The 13,036-nt window shown below is 58.1% G+C and overlaps 1 protein-coding gene across 5 annotated transcripts in view; it reads right to left on the bottom strand.

Moving 5' to 3' along the window:
* The window catches only part of Tenm2 (teneurin transmembrane protein 2), a 634,115-nt gene that overhangs the window by 34,649 nt on the left and 586,430 nt on the right, over window positions 1-13,036 (bottom strand). For all 5 annotated transcript variants that reach the window (XM_042670218.1, XM_042670217.1, XM_042670219.1 and 2 more), the window contains one exon: window positions 1,853-2,063. In XM_042670218.1, coding sequence (XP_042526152.1) covers window positions 1,853-2,063 — 211 coding nt within the window. The remainder of the gene's footprint in view (window positions 1-1,852; window positions 2,064-13,036) is intronic.

The raw sequence follows: 13,036 nt of genomic DNA, 5'->3' as shown, positions 1-13,036 counted from the left end.
TGAATTAAGTTCTTTTTTACTCCTGGCTCTGTCCTTCATTATTGTCAGACGATAGCGCAGCGGCGTTCACATGCTTGCTGAACTTCAACCCGTGCCTTGGAGTGCAATTTTATAAAACTTCGGAATTATGCATCCACACAGACAGTGGGGGGGTGGTCATCTCAGCACACTGTGGCTTGCCTGCCTGCCTGCCTGCCTGCCTTCCTTCCTTCCTTCCTTCCTTCCTTCCTTCCTTCCTTCCTTCCTTCTCTCCCTCCCTTTCTTCCCTTCCCTCCTCTTCTTCTCTCCCTCCCTCCCTCCCTCCCTTCCTCTCTCTTTTCTTTCTTTCCTTTTCAAACTCAGGGCCTCATGTCTGCTGGCAGATACTCTGTCACTGAGTCATGCTTACAGACCTTATTTTGCACTGGCTGAGAGGAGACAAGGAGGGGAAAGGCGAGGAGAGGAGAGGCGAGGAGAGGCGAGGAGAGGCGAGGAGACAGAAGGAGGGGAGGGCAGAGTGGAGAGGAGAGGAGAGGGGTCAGGCAGGTGAGAGTGTAGGGCTGTGGGAGCTGTGAACAATGACACTCCAGATGCAAAAGAACTAAACGGGATGTTACATGCATCCATTGCAGTACCTCTGCGAGGTACTTCACAGAGGATTTTGATAAGCATGAATAACAAAGAAGAGGACTCTGGGGTCGGGGATTTAGCTCCGTGGAAGAGCGTGGGCCCGGCTAGGGTTCAGTTTCAAGCACCAAAACAAACCAATGCCCCAAACACACACATGCCCCCAACTCTGTAAGATCGCCTTGTGTCAGTCAAAACAACACAAGACATCCAGAAATTAGAAAAGTAAGTGGGATGGGAAGGCAGAAAATCAGAGGAAGACGGTGGGGTGGGGACCCTCCGAGGGACCCGAAGGCCCTGACACGCCAGCGTGATTTTCGGGAGCCTGGGGGTTTGCTAACAGACAGCGGGTGAAGGGGTGCAGAGATGGGCGGGGTGCCCCAGGCAGGTGGCCCTCACTGAAATACCATGGACAGATCCTGTGGGCACTCAGAGCTAGGCACAAGGGGACAGAGGTGAGCGAGTCCCAGCCTGGCCGCAGGGCCCCGCCCCGCCCTGTCTCCCCTCAGAGCCCAGCTCAGGGAGGGGGGGCGGTGGCGGGGAGGGGACTGTGCCTGAACCCCGGGTCACGGGTCCTGTTGCAGGGGGACGGGCCAAGGCGACCACAAAATAAATCCAGTTTGGCCCTAGGATATTCGCGACCCTCCAATTAGCAGTGGAGGATCCGAAGGATGAGGAGGCTGAGGAGCGCACAGGGCCTCGGCCCTGTAGAGAATGAGCAGGTACCACCCACGGCATCTCTGTGGGCATTAGGGGGGCCCTGCGCCATGTGACTCATCCTAGGTGCTGAATAAACTCACCACCCCCCTTCACCCTGCCGCCATCATCTTTGTGCTAAGACGCCGGGAAAGATGGGGTTCGGTGAGCAAATTAATAACAGCTTTCAAAAAACAGGCTGGTGCGTGAGCCACTTCAGCGACGCTCAAACAAAAGCCACACTCAAGAGACAGGGGAGAGGGGGATGGGAAATAATGACCAAAAATGTCATAAAATAATAGATCATTGAAAAAAAAAAAAAAAAGATCTCAGAACTAGGGGAATCAACAGGTGTCTTCAACAGGTGGCCAAACCTGCAGAGGTCAGGACTGAACTCTGGAGCTGGGGCAGGCTGACGGAGGCCCTCTGGGAACGGGGCAGGCAGCTGGCCCAGGAGGGCCATTTCTAGGACAGATGCGACCCTGCTCCAGGAGGGAGGCTCCGCGGGGCGGCGGTGCTGTGGGCCATGGACAGGCCAGGCGGCACCTACCTGCTGTGGAAAGGGTTGTCTCCTGGAATCACATGGGTGCTGTCCTTCCCTGCCAGTAGCTTGATGCGGTCGTAGAAGGACTTCACGGCCGGCCACTCGGTCTGGCCCTGCTGAATGACCTCCAGCGGGTCCCGGGACCCCCGGCAGAGCAGGCTGCTCTGACAGGCTGACTGCAGGCAGCAGTCTGGGTCTAGGCAATCCACCAGGCCATCTAGAGGGACAGAGCAGAGCCAGGGTGAGCGGAGTTCATGGCGCGGGGGGGCCCTTGGAGATGCCAACGCGTTTGTTATCACCGCCCAACCCGGTCGGCCTGGCTGTGTTCCACTGTGTGCAGAGAAAAACCAAACCAAACAAAATCCGCCCCCTCCCCCAAAAAAACCCAGCACGGGGTGGAAGGGTGAGGGGGGAGCCGGAAGGAGAGCCTGTCGGGGAGCACGGCCCCAAATCTCCAGTACCACGCCGAGAATCCAGCCACACCAAAGCCACAGGTAGCGTTTGCCTGGAAGGTAAAGGATGGGAAGGAAACGGCTGTGGACACGCCGTGGGGGTTCCCAGCGCATGGGCCCTGGACTTCGCTGGAGGGTGGTGGTGAAGCTGTTCAATGACTCCGTCTTCCTCCTGGGAGAAGGGTGATTGAGCATTTGGAAATCACCCCAAGACAATTGCCCCGGTCTGTGCTGACGGGTGGCCGGCCGTCAGGACACGGGGCCCCTCAGGGCCGGCCCACCAAGAGAAGCCGTTAGTCCCTGGAAGTCAGGCAGGGAGCTGGGCACCGGCCCCCTGGACGGCCAGGCCAACCTGGAAATGAAGCACTGGCCCTGTCACCCCTGCTCACCTTCCATGTCCCTCCTTTCCTGTCTAGATCCACCCCCCCAGCTTCTTCCCTTTCCTGTCTAGATCCTGCTCTATCCAGCTTCCCCTTTTCTGTCTAGATCCCACTCCCCCCCCAGCTTCTTCCCTTTCCTGTCTAGATCCTGCCCTATCCAGCTTCCCCTTTTCTGTCTAGATCCCGCCCCCACCCAGCTTCTTCCTCTTCCCCAGGCTTGGCTCCAGTTGGTTCATTTGCCATTCTGCACACATTTGAGTGACAGCTCCCTACTGGAAATGAATAAAGGAGTGTGGCAAGGGACCCCAGGCAGTACGGTGGGAGGAGAGCAGGGCTGGCTCAGGCGCGAGGATCCACGCGAGGATGGTCTCTCCATCCAGGAGACCTTCCTGGTGATGCCCCTGCCATTTGGTGTAGCCTTACGGATAGCATGTTGTCCGTGATTCTCCACCCCAGTTCCCATGTGGACACCCTAAATCTCACGGTGCTGGTGTTACAAGAGGGCCTTGGGGGAGCTTACAAGAGAGCTCCAGACACATGGAGAAGGAGCCACCAACCACGTGCCGGAACTCAGGCTCTGACCCCAGGCAATCCCCCGGCCTTGACCTTGGATTCCCACCTCCTCCAAACCGTGAGAAACAGACGCGTGCTGTCTGCCCCACCCGCTGCCCGGGTTTATGTTACAGCAGCGTGGACTCAGCGACGCGTCTACGGACGCCTGTCCTGTGCACCAAGAGGCAGCTTCTGGGAGCAGGTTCTGGAAAGAAAGTGCATTTTAGTCAGGGTTACCAGAGACTCCGATGACGCCCATCGAGTTTCATAAAGGGTTAGTTGTTTCTTAACGCTCACTCATTATCTTCTTGGTTTTGCCTCCCTGTCTGGAAAGCGAGTTGAATGAGAAAGAAGAACAGGGTTTAATTAATTTCCACATCTCGCCCAGCACAGACCAGGGCACTCAACAAATGTTGGTTGACTGAATAATGCTTGTATTCCATTCCTCACGGGACAGAAACATCCACGTCAGGACTTGCCCCTTAGAACTGCCCGTTAGATTTGATTCATTCGCCAACGCTCATTTCATTTATCAGGGAATTGAGTGATCTGGAGAACAAATCGCTCCCATCTCCTGGATTTGATAGATGTGTTTTGGCCATCATTAGCATCATAGAGACACGGGTTCAAATCCCGGGTCGCGCCATGACAAACGCTAGCCCAGGAAACTCTGAATGAGAGACTGCGGTGTGATTCCGTTTTGGTATTACCCCTTTGCGTTTGGCCGGCCTAGTGGAATCAAAGTATGTAATTTCACTCAAGTTCTGCTGTCATTGAGCAATTAATGGACAATTATGTTAACGCATGGCTTTCTTTTTAGCAAAGCCAATCAGAAGGCTGCAGGTTTTGCTTGGTTTCAAATGATGTAAACTAGCCTCTCGTTTCCACATGGGCAGATGTGGCTTGTAATACGTTTAGAATTACCAATTTTCTGGAAAGGCAGATGTGGGAGGACTCACTGGATTGGGTAGTTCCCAGGCCCCGGGAGCCTCAGGCCCCAGGAGCAGCTACTCGAGAAGGGATTTCTTCCCAGCAGCAGGTTGACCTTGAGCACTGGTCAGATCTAGGCCTAGATCCTACCTAGATTCAAGGCTGTAGGCAGAAAAAGGAAAAGAAAGAAATAAAACAAAGAAAAAAAACCCCAAAGAATTGCAGTGAGTCCAGCCTTGAATCACCTACTGCGAACTGCCCGGGGAAGCCGGGAGGAGCCTCCACGGAACACCAGCTTCAGAGTTTACAAAGACCCCACTGACCAGTGGCTCACGCCTGTCATCCTAGCTACTCAGGAGGCTGAGATCTGAGGAACATGGTTCTATGCCAGCCCGGGCAGGAAAGCCCATGAGGCTCATCTCCAATTAACCACCGGAAAACCAGAGGTGGCGCTGTGGCTCAAAGTGGTAGAGTGTTAGCCTTGAGCAAAAAAGCTCAGGGACCTTGCCGAGGCCCAGTTTTAAGCCCCAGGACTGGCACGTGCATGCACACACATATGTATGAACACGCACATACAAGTCTCATACGCACAAAGAACCTGCCAGATGCTCCTACAGACTCTTCAGGTGGGAAGAAGCCACTGGGGCATGAAGGACTCTCCGCCTCTTCCCTGCCTCTTCCCATCTGCCCGTCTCTGGCAGCCTTTCTCTCCCTCCCCACCCACTCCCTAGTATCTGCTCCAGGACCGACATGGACCCCTGGAATACCGGAGGTCAGTTTTCCTATTCAATATGGTGCATCTTTCTCCCCTCCTTCTCCAGTCTGTCCTTCTGGGCTTGGGACCGCCTCCAACTTCTCCACTGATGTGCATTCTGGGCTTTGTATTCAGTGAGTGCCAGATGTCAGAGAGCAGGGAAGGAGGAAGGCTGTGGCCATCTCTTCCTCTGTATTTCCCCGTCCAGCGGCGGAGTCCTGCCAGGGTCACTGGGTGCCAGTGTGCGCCCCCCCTCCCCCTGCCCCCCCCCTCCTGATGTCTGGCCATGATGGGTCACCACCGCCCTGTGCTTTGGAGCATGGGACACGGCGAACTTCCCATTGACGTTGCAATCTCCCCTCGGCCATCAGTCAGGAGGCTCTGGGCTCCATGCCTGCCAGGCCCCTGCACGTGGAGTCTGACATCGCAATCTTCACTAAATTACCCTGTCACCCACAATCTTGCGGTTATCTCTCAAACAATCAAGCAGGCAATCAGACGGCGTGCAATTGCTGGTTTGGGTCCCGAGGGGACCCCTTCCTCTCCAGATGTCTCCATTCCACGGGGTGGGAAGCCCAGGGTCCTCACACTTGCCTGGGGAGGCGGGAGGTCTGTGGAAACTCAGGGAAGATCTCTGTGTCTGGAGACCTTGATGGCTTGTCTCTGAAGGCCGCCCCTCCCTGGAAGCCCTCCGAGATGCCTCCTATCTGCCAACGTCTGGCCACCAAGAACTGGCCAGTGCTTTCTGGCCCAACCCATGCTGCCTGCTTGTATTGCATATGGATACGTCAAATGCCAGTGGCCATTTCTGAGAAATGTGCAAAAAGTGTCAGAAAGCATTCCCCCACCCCAGGAAGAACATGGAGGCATTGCTCTGTGGATTGCTTTTGACAAAGAAACTCAGAGAGTCAGCCATGTTTCCAGAAGCAGGAAGCGGAAATCACGTTCACGGTTGCCAAACTGGATCCTTCGGATCCATCCCACGGTTACAAAGCGGAAGACTCTCCACAGAATTGGAGGAAAGACTCGGCCTCCCGGGGTTGGTGGATCTGGGGTAGAAGTCTGATTCTTCTATTCCTGGCTGGGTGAACTTGAGAAGAGAGACAACTTCTCTGTGCTTCGGTTTTCTTGCCTTTAAAACAGAGTCGTCCTAATGCTTTTGCTGTGTGACAAAGAAGAGACAAATCGATAGATGCCGACACGTTCACACACGTACATGACATTCCTTGGGTGTGTATCTGTATTCGATAGACCATTGGTCTTTCTAGGAGCAGAACGTCCCAAAGCATTCCTTCCCTAGTCTGGGCTCTGGGCTGGCAGATTCTTGGCAGGTGTGCTGATTCCAGATAGTTCTAATCAACTACCAAGGAAGGAATCTGCAGTCACAATAGACGCTGTGGTTAGGGTAGGATTTTCACGCATTCTTCCGCAATAATACCACCCTTCAATGTCAGAGTCTGGGTATCTGGGTTGCCACGTCAGACCGGCTCCGGCCTGGCTGTTACGTTGGTGAGTTAACCTGCTCTGTGCCTCAGTTTCCCCCTTGGGCCCACTGGAGAGGTGGCGTTCGGCAGTGCTGCTGGCAGGAATGAAAGCGTGCAAGGGTCGAACCCTTCTCATGGCAGTTTACACGCCCCTCCCCCCCACCGCACTGGTGGCCAAGTCCGTGCTGCAGCCCACGCCCGAGGGCTCCAGGGGGCCCATGGAGAAGGGGAAAGAGCCCGCAGCGTCCCGGACCTGCACCTGGAGGCGGCCGCCTGGGTCTTAAGAGCCAAAGGCCCTGGGAATGAGGTGTCCTTATTTGGCCCCTTCCCGTCCATGATCCATGGGCCCCGGGGCAGCAGGTGGACATCTGGTGGCGATGGCCTTGTTCCTTTCTGGGCACCTTTGGTGCCCCTCAGCCTGGCCGGGACGTGCACAGAGTCTGCATGAGTGTCCACGTGCGAGCCGAGGACCCCGGCTGGAAGCTCCGAGGCTGACAGGAGCCCAGGGTGCGAGCACGGGTCCCGGTGGAGACACAGGGCCAGGGGTCCAGCCCACTCCTCGCAGAGCTGGCAGAGGAATGCGGGAAGTTAGGGGCTGTCCCCTCTCTAGGGGGGCCTTGGCTGGCAGGGGTCACAGGTCCTGGGGACCTCTCTGGGTCCCAGGCACCTCTTTGCTCTCATTCTGATCACGGGGTGCATAGAGGTGATTGTATAAAGTAGGAACCAAGTCGGCGGTCTGTAAAAAGAGTGTGTGGGAATCGTGCAAGCACGCTGCAAGGCTCAGAGCACCCGGGTGCTGGTCGAGGGCTTCTGAGATGCCTTCTTCTCTCAGTCTCTTCCTTCTCCTCTTCCTCTTCTCCCTCTTCCTCAACCTCTTCCTCCTCTTCCTTCTCTTCCTTTTTCTCCTCCTCCTCCTCTCCCCCCCCCCGCTTCCTCTTTCTCTTCCTTCCCCTCCTCTTCCTCCTCCTCCTCTCTGCTTTTTCCTTCTCTTCCTCTTTCTCCTCCTCCTCCTCTTCTTTTTCCTCCTCCTCTTCCTCCATCTCCTTTCCCTTCTTCTCTTCTCCTTCCTCCATCCCCTCTTCCTCTCATTTGGTTTTCTTTATGAGTCTCTTTGGCAGCACACAGGCTGATCACCTGTGGCACTCCCCCCCCCCCCTCCAACCCCCTTCCCACCAGCACCCAAGGCTTAGGAGAAAGGCACGTGCCAAGTTCCCATTCCCCAAGAAAGACGCAGCACGCAGGTGGCGGATGCAGAAGGGCTGTGGTTCGGAGATGGGCTGATGCGGTCCGGGGCGGGAACGAGGCAGCTGCTTGGGTCAAGCAGGAAGGAATCTGCTGTCCTTCGCTGTCTGGATGGAAATGGAGAAATGAGTCAGGGCCCGGAGGGTCGGGGCTGCCAAGGAGGCCGATTCTGTAGTACGCAGTACGAAGGAAGATGCCACCGCAGGCTTGATTTGGCCTTCGGCTCTAGCGGGGTCAGTCCGAGGTGCGCTGGGAGCTCAGGAAATTATGTTCGCTGGCTTCTGGTCTCAACAGTTTGAATCATCCCAAATCAGAAGTCTGAACCATTCTGGCAACCTAATCTCGCGACAATGGTAAAGAAATCCATGGTGTCCTGCCAGTAGGCGTGTCTCACGCTGCCAGTCTAGAGCAGGGTGGCCTTTCCAGCGAACACTGCTGACCCTGGCCACCGGAAAAGCGCTCATCCCCCCCGCCCCCGGAAGTTTCCAGATCACTGCAAAGCTCAGCACCCACAAAGAGCCCATGCGTGGCCAGGCCTGACTTGCTGACGGGGCGTGTGGCTCAGTTTGGGGGAGAACTGTGAACCAGTTCTCGTTCTGGTTTTCCAAGCTGGTCCCACAGCCCACCAGCTTCCACGACGGCGGTCACGGAGGGAGGGGGGGTGACCTCCGTGTTCCAGTCTGCAGCGCGGGCTTCGCAGCGCCGGCTCTCCTGCGAGCGCACGGGGGTGCTCCGGGAAGGTACGCGTGGCTCAAAGCTAGCCGTGCCCAGCACCGAGGACGGACGCTATTTCCTGCTCTCCACGGGAGCGGGGCACGGCGCCATTTGCATTTTACCCTAAGCCTGTTGACAAGTTGGAAGTGAGGGATAATTGAAAGTATTGGGGCTTGATGTAACTAAGAAGTGAAAGGCGCGGGCAGGGCTGACTTGATTTAACCTGGCAATATGAGATTAGTTCTTCATTGCCTCTGTGAGGTCTCCCGCGTTGCCAACCTTGGCGAGCCATAGATGGGCTGACAGGGGGCTCATTTGGAAGGTATCACCTGCCATTAACACCCTGGCTGCTTGATAGGTTGTTGTACTCTAGGCATCCTGCTTCTCCCTCCACGGAGCAGGGCCGGCCTGAAATGTGGTGTTCCTGGAAGCCAGCTGGAACTTCTCCTCTCACTCCTTGCCAAACTCTCTCCGTCAGTCTCCGAGTTCCAAGGCCAGCGAACCTGCCCCGAAGCACCTGGAGCTTTTCTTACAGCTTAGCGGAGGGAAGATCAGTCGTGTCTGACCAGAGATCTGCTGGCTTCCCTGTGCCTTCAGAAGGAGGCAGAGAGAGGAAAACCAGAGGCCTGGGTGGCAATCTGCGTGGGACTTTTCTTTTGGATGACCGAGGCTGCTCCTTGAAGCCAAGGGGGGAGTTTGACGTTATTTGTTTGGGATGGGTTCTCACCAGAAATGAAACCGACAGACCCAAATACACAGAAATGGTATCAGCCACAACCATTCCCGCTAATCAGCCTCGGGTCCAGCCGGGGATCTTGTGAAAACATCCTCTAAGCCGGGCAGCCGGGTAGCTCACGCCCATAGTCCCAGCGACTCAAGAGGTTGAGATTGGAGGGTCTGCGGTTCGAAGCCAGCCTGGGTAGAAAAGCCCTCATGGTGACTCTCATCTCCAGTGAACCACTCAAACACTGTTTTCCCGTGGAGCTGTGGCTCAAAGTGGTAGAGGGCACTAGCCTTGAGCCAAACAGCTCAGGGACAGCAAGCACCCAGGCCCTGAGTTCAAGCCCCACGACCGACAAAACAACAAACAACAACAAGACATAGTCTAACCCAGTGGGCTCCGTCTGGAGCTTCACCCACAAGCCCCGCCTCAGAGGAACCAAGCTGATGCCCAGATCCCCCCCCGCCCTGCCCCAGCGTGCCCCAATCCCCACAGGAGGCTCCGGAACCTGCATTGGAAGCCAGGTTTCTAGGTGCTCCTTTAGCCCCGGATGACTGCACACACCCACGGCGGTACGGCTGTCCCCATGGGAGACACGGAGATGCTATTTCCACACGGGGTCTCTCCTGGGGGCCAGGGGAGTGGAACCAAGGGAGGTGGGAGCCGAGGAAGTCCACAATGCAGTGCGGGAGGCCTCGGTCCGCTCAGCCAAGTGAAGCAGACGTCCTCCCTGCAGGACTTCTCAGAGCCTTTGGTGCGGAACTTAGAACTCGGGGCTCCTGTGGTGGTGGTGGTGGTGGGGCGATGGTGCCCCCTCCCCCCAGGCCCCCTGTTGGCTCACAGTGGGTCTGTGGTCCCATTGGCCCTGGGAGCGAGTGCTTTCATCCTCCGGTAGCCGGAGGAAGTGGGGCTCAGAGAGGGGAGGGCCCTGTCCAAGGGCACAGTGAGTGACCCCTACGGCCTCCTCTTTTGTTCTGCAGCCTTCATAGGAGGCTGGGTGTGGCCACGTCCACACACACCGTGGGCACACTGCGTGTGTGTGAGGATTGCTGAGGTTTGAGAAAACATCTTTAGTTTCTAGTTGTTTCTCTCTCTCTCCCCTTCCCTCCCTCCCATTCTCTGTTCCTCCCTCCCTCAGCCCCCCAACAGCCTCATGTGAGCAGACGCAGCTGCCCTCGCCAGACTGGCACTGATTGTCCACTCCTGGCGGATCTCTGTCCTGGCTGCTGTCACCCCCTTGACCACTACAAAAGCCGGTGGCCACAGAGATCAGGGGCTCTGATCCTGCGCCCCCCCCTCCCCCCTGCTCCCCGAGGCCCGGCCTCTCTGCCTGCATCGTCCCCCCCTCCCCCCCCCCCCCGCCTCCAGCCCCTTGTGTCACAGAACCCGCTGGCAGGTCAGATAGAGCGAGCTGATGGCCGGCCAGCCCAGCCCGGCAGGGGGGTGGCAGGCTGGTGGGGAGCCAGGCGGCTGCCCGCTGGGTCCAACAGCAAGAAAAGGGACCATCACTGTCAGCGGCCGGCCGCACGACAAGTCTGGACGGCCTCTTCCCGCCTGAGGGGCGACCTGGTCTGGAGGGAGGTGAGGAGGGGGGGTCAGGCTGGGTCCCCGAGATGAAGAAGTAGAACGGACAGGACACGTCTCTGCTGTGGCCTCAGTTCCCGCGGATGGCCGGGTGGCCTCTCTCACGAGCGTCTGACTCAGTGGAGAGCAGATGAAAGCACTGATTTCAACACCTGTGCTTCTCGACCACAGCGCCGCCGGCTCCAGACACGGGGTCGAGGACCCCCCGCCCCGCCCTGCCCGGAGACCCTCTCATCTAATCTTTACATCTCCGCTGTCCTCTGGGTACCGGGGACCCCATGGGGCCTTCTTCAACCCCAGCCTTGAGTAGGCCTCTGGGGAGGAGTGGCGGGGCTGCGCCGGGAAGAAGGCGGTGTGTGCTGAGCACTGCTAGATGTTCTCTTCCCAGCTGGAGGAACACAGCTCCAGAGAGACGAACTTGAGCAGCCGGGCTAAGGCCCAGAGGCCGGAACAACACGGCGAAAACGCCCAGGCGGCTGGCATTTGCGTTCCTTGGCGTTGGCGATGGTGACGCTCAGGTGTGTTCACCGTCCGGTGAAATTAAAACGGGATCGGCTCCAGCCCTGGCAGAGTGCTTACACGGGGGTGGGGGGGGGGTGGGGGGGTGGGGGGGTCGGGGGGAGCCAGGGGCCCCCCCCCAAGGAGGACGAGACACTGGGGAAGGGTGACGCAGTGGTGGCTCGTCCAAGACCACCACCTCGGGGTGCCACACCCTACACGTGCTGCTCTTCATCCCCAGCTCCAGCCTGGCCTGGCCCCGCGTTTCGCGAGGAGCTGGCAGCCGGCTCTGGATGGTGCCTGCGGTCCCCTTCCTCCGAGCTGCCATCACCTCTGCGGATCTCCTGTCCCCTGGCCCGAGCCTTGTGAACCTCCTGGCAGGTGGGACAGACGAGCCCTTCCACCAACAGGGTGGGAAGGAAGGGCACACACGTCACAGAGAATCAAGAGGACCCGGATGCTAGGCTTAACCGGCGCCCATTTCTACGCAGGGGCAACAAAAGCGTCCACAGATCAGCAAGCGTGTGCAAAGAGTTCTGAGCCCTGGGAGGCAACCTGGGCGGGCGGGGGAGCTGTGGGTCTGTGGCCATGGAGCTGGGTGCCGCTCCTCCAGAGGGTGGAGCCAGGCCCCGGCCTCCGCCACTCGATACAGTGGGCTTCGGCTTCGGGGGGCCGTGCACGTGTCTCAGGCCCCTAAAGTCACATTGCACCATGAGATAATAGCGCTGCAATTGCCATTTAAATAAAGAGGCACGCAGGGCCTTTCTAGATGCTGCATAGTACACCTTACAGGAGCCCAATGTAGGGGGGGCGGCAGCGTGTCATCATTGTGCGTTTCCAGATGCCGGAACTGGAGGCTCAGACGGGCCAGGGGCCTTATTCCAGGGTGCACAGCTCGTAAAACACAAAGGACAGGTCCGCCTGGCTGTAAGGCTGTGACCACGCATCAGCTGATGGTGAACTCAGCCCCACAGAAGTGTGTGTGTGTGTGTGTGTGTGTGTGTGTGTGTGTGTGTGCAGATGCAGGTTGGCACAGGTGCCAGGCCATGCTCGGTCCACACCTGCCTCCTCTTCCAATCTTCCCGAAAGAGGAAGGTGAGGTGCAAGGGGCCGGAGCTCCGAGTCGCCCTCCATCACCCTGCCTTGGTGACAGGCCCTGGGTGAGCCTGGGGGTGTCCCCAGGGGACACGTGCCCGGCACGCACTGTAGGACACGTAATCGTTAGGAGGCCCGGGCTCCGCTGGCCCTGGGACTCCCTGGAAAATGGCACCGAGGGGGCTGCCACAGCGCCAGCATCGCCGCTGCGCGGTGTGGGGTAAAGATGCACGTTCTCGGCCCCACGCCAGATGCTCTGGTGAGAGTCCCACGCACCAAGTCAGGGCCTGGCGGTCTGCGGAGACAGCCGGCCGGGAGCTGGGGGAGGGGGTGGGGTTCTGCCCTGTCCATGTGCTTTCGTGAGCCAGCCTCAGCCCCACTTCACGGAGGACAAAACAGAGGCTCAGAGCGACCACAGGCTCACGGCACGGGCCGAGGAGCCAGGGGACGATGGGGCGCCATGGGGTCGGTGAGGGCTCTTCCAAACCCCACCCCACAGGCTGCCTCTTACCTCCCCACCCTTCTGGGCCTCAGTTCCTGGCTGGGAAAGATTGGAGCGGACGCCTCTGCCCTCTGTCCGCAGGACAGGTGCGGCTGGCATGTTTTGAAGAGCAAGGCTAGGTGGAGGGACTCAGAGAACCATGGCAGACGCACACCACTCTGGTCCCCACGAGACCGACCCGGCCTCTTCCTCGGACCCCACCAGGCATTTCTGTCTTGTTCCCTTCCCACTGGCTATCCCTCCACCCATCATTGCCCTTCCCTTCCTCCCTCCCTTCCTTCC

This window comes from Dipodomys spectabilis, unplaced genomic scaffold, assembly GCF_019054845.1.
Source record: "Dipodomys spectabilis isolate Male_0828 unplaced genomic scaffold, ASM1905484v1 ptg000528l, whole genome shotgun sequence".
NCBI lineage: Eukaryota > Metazoa > Chordata > Mammalia > Rodentia > Heteromyidae > Dipodomys > Dipodomys spectabilis.
The sequence above is the reverse complement of the archived record's forward strand: the minus strand, read 5'-3'. Positions and strand labels throughout refer to the sequence as shown.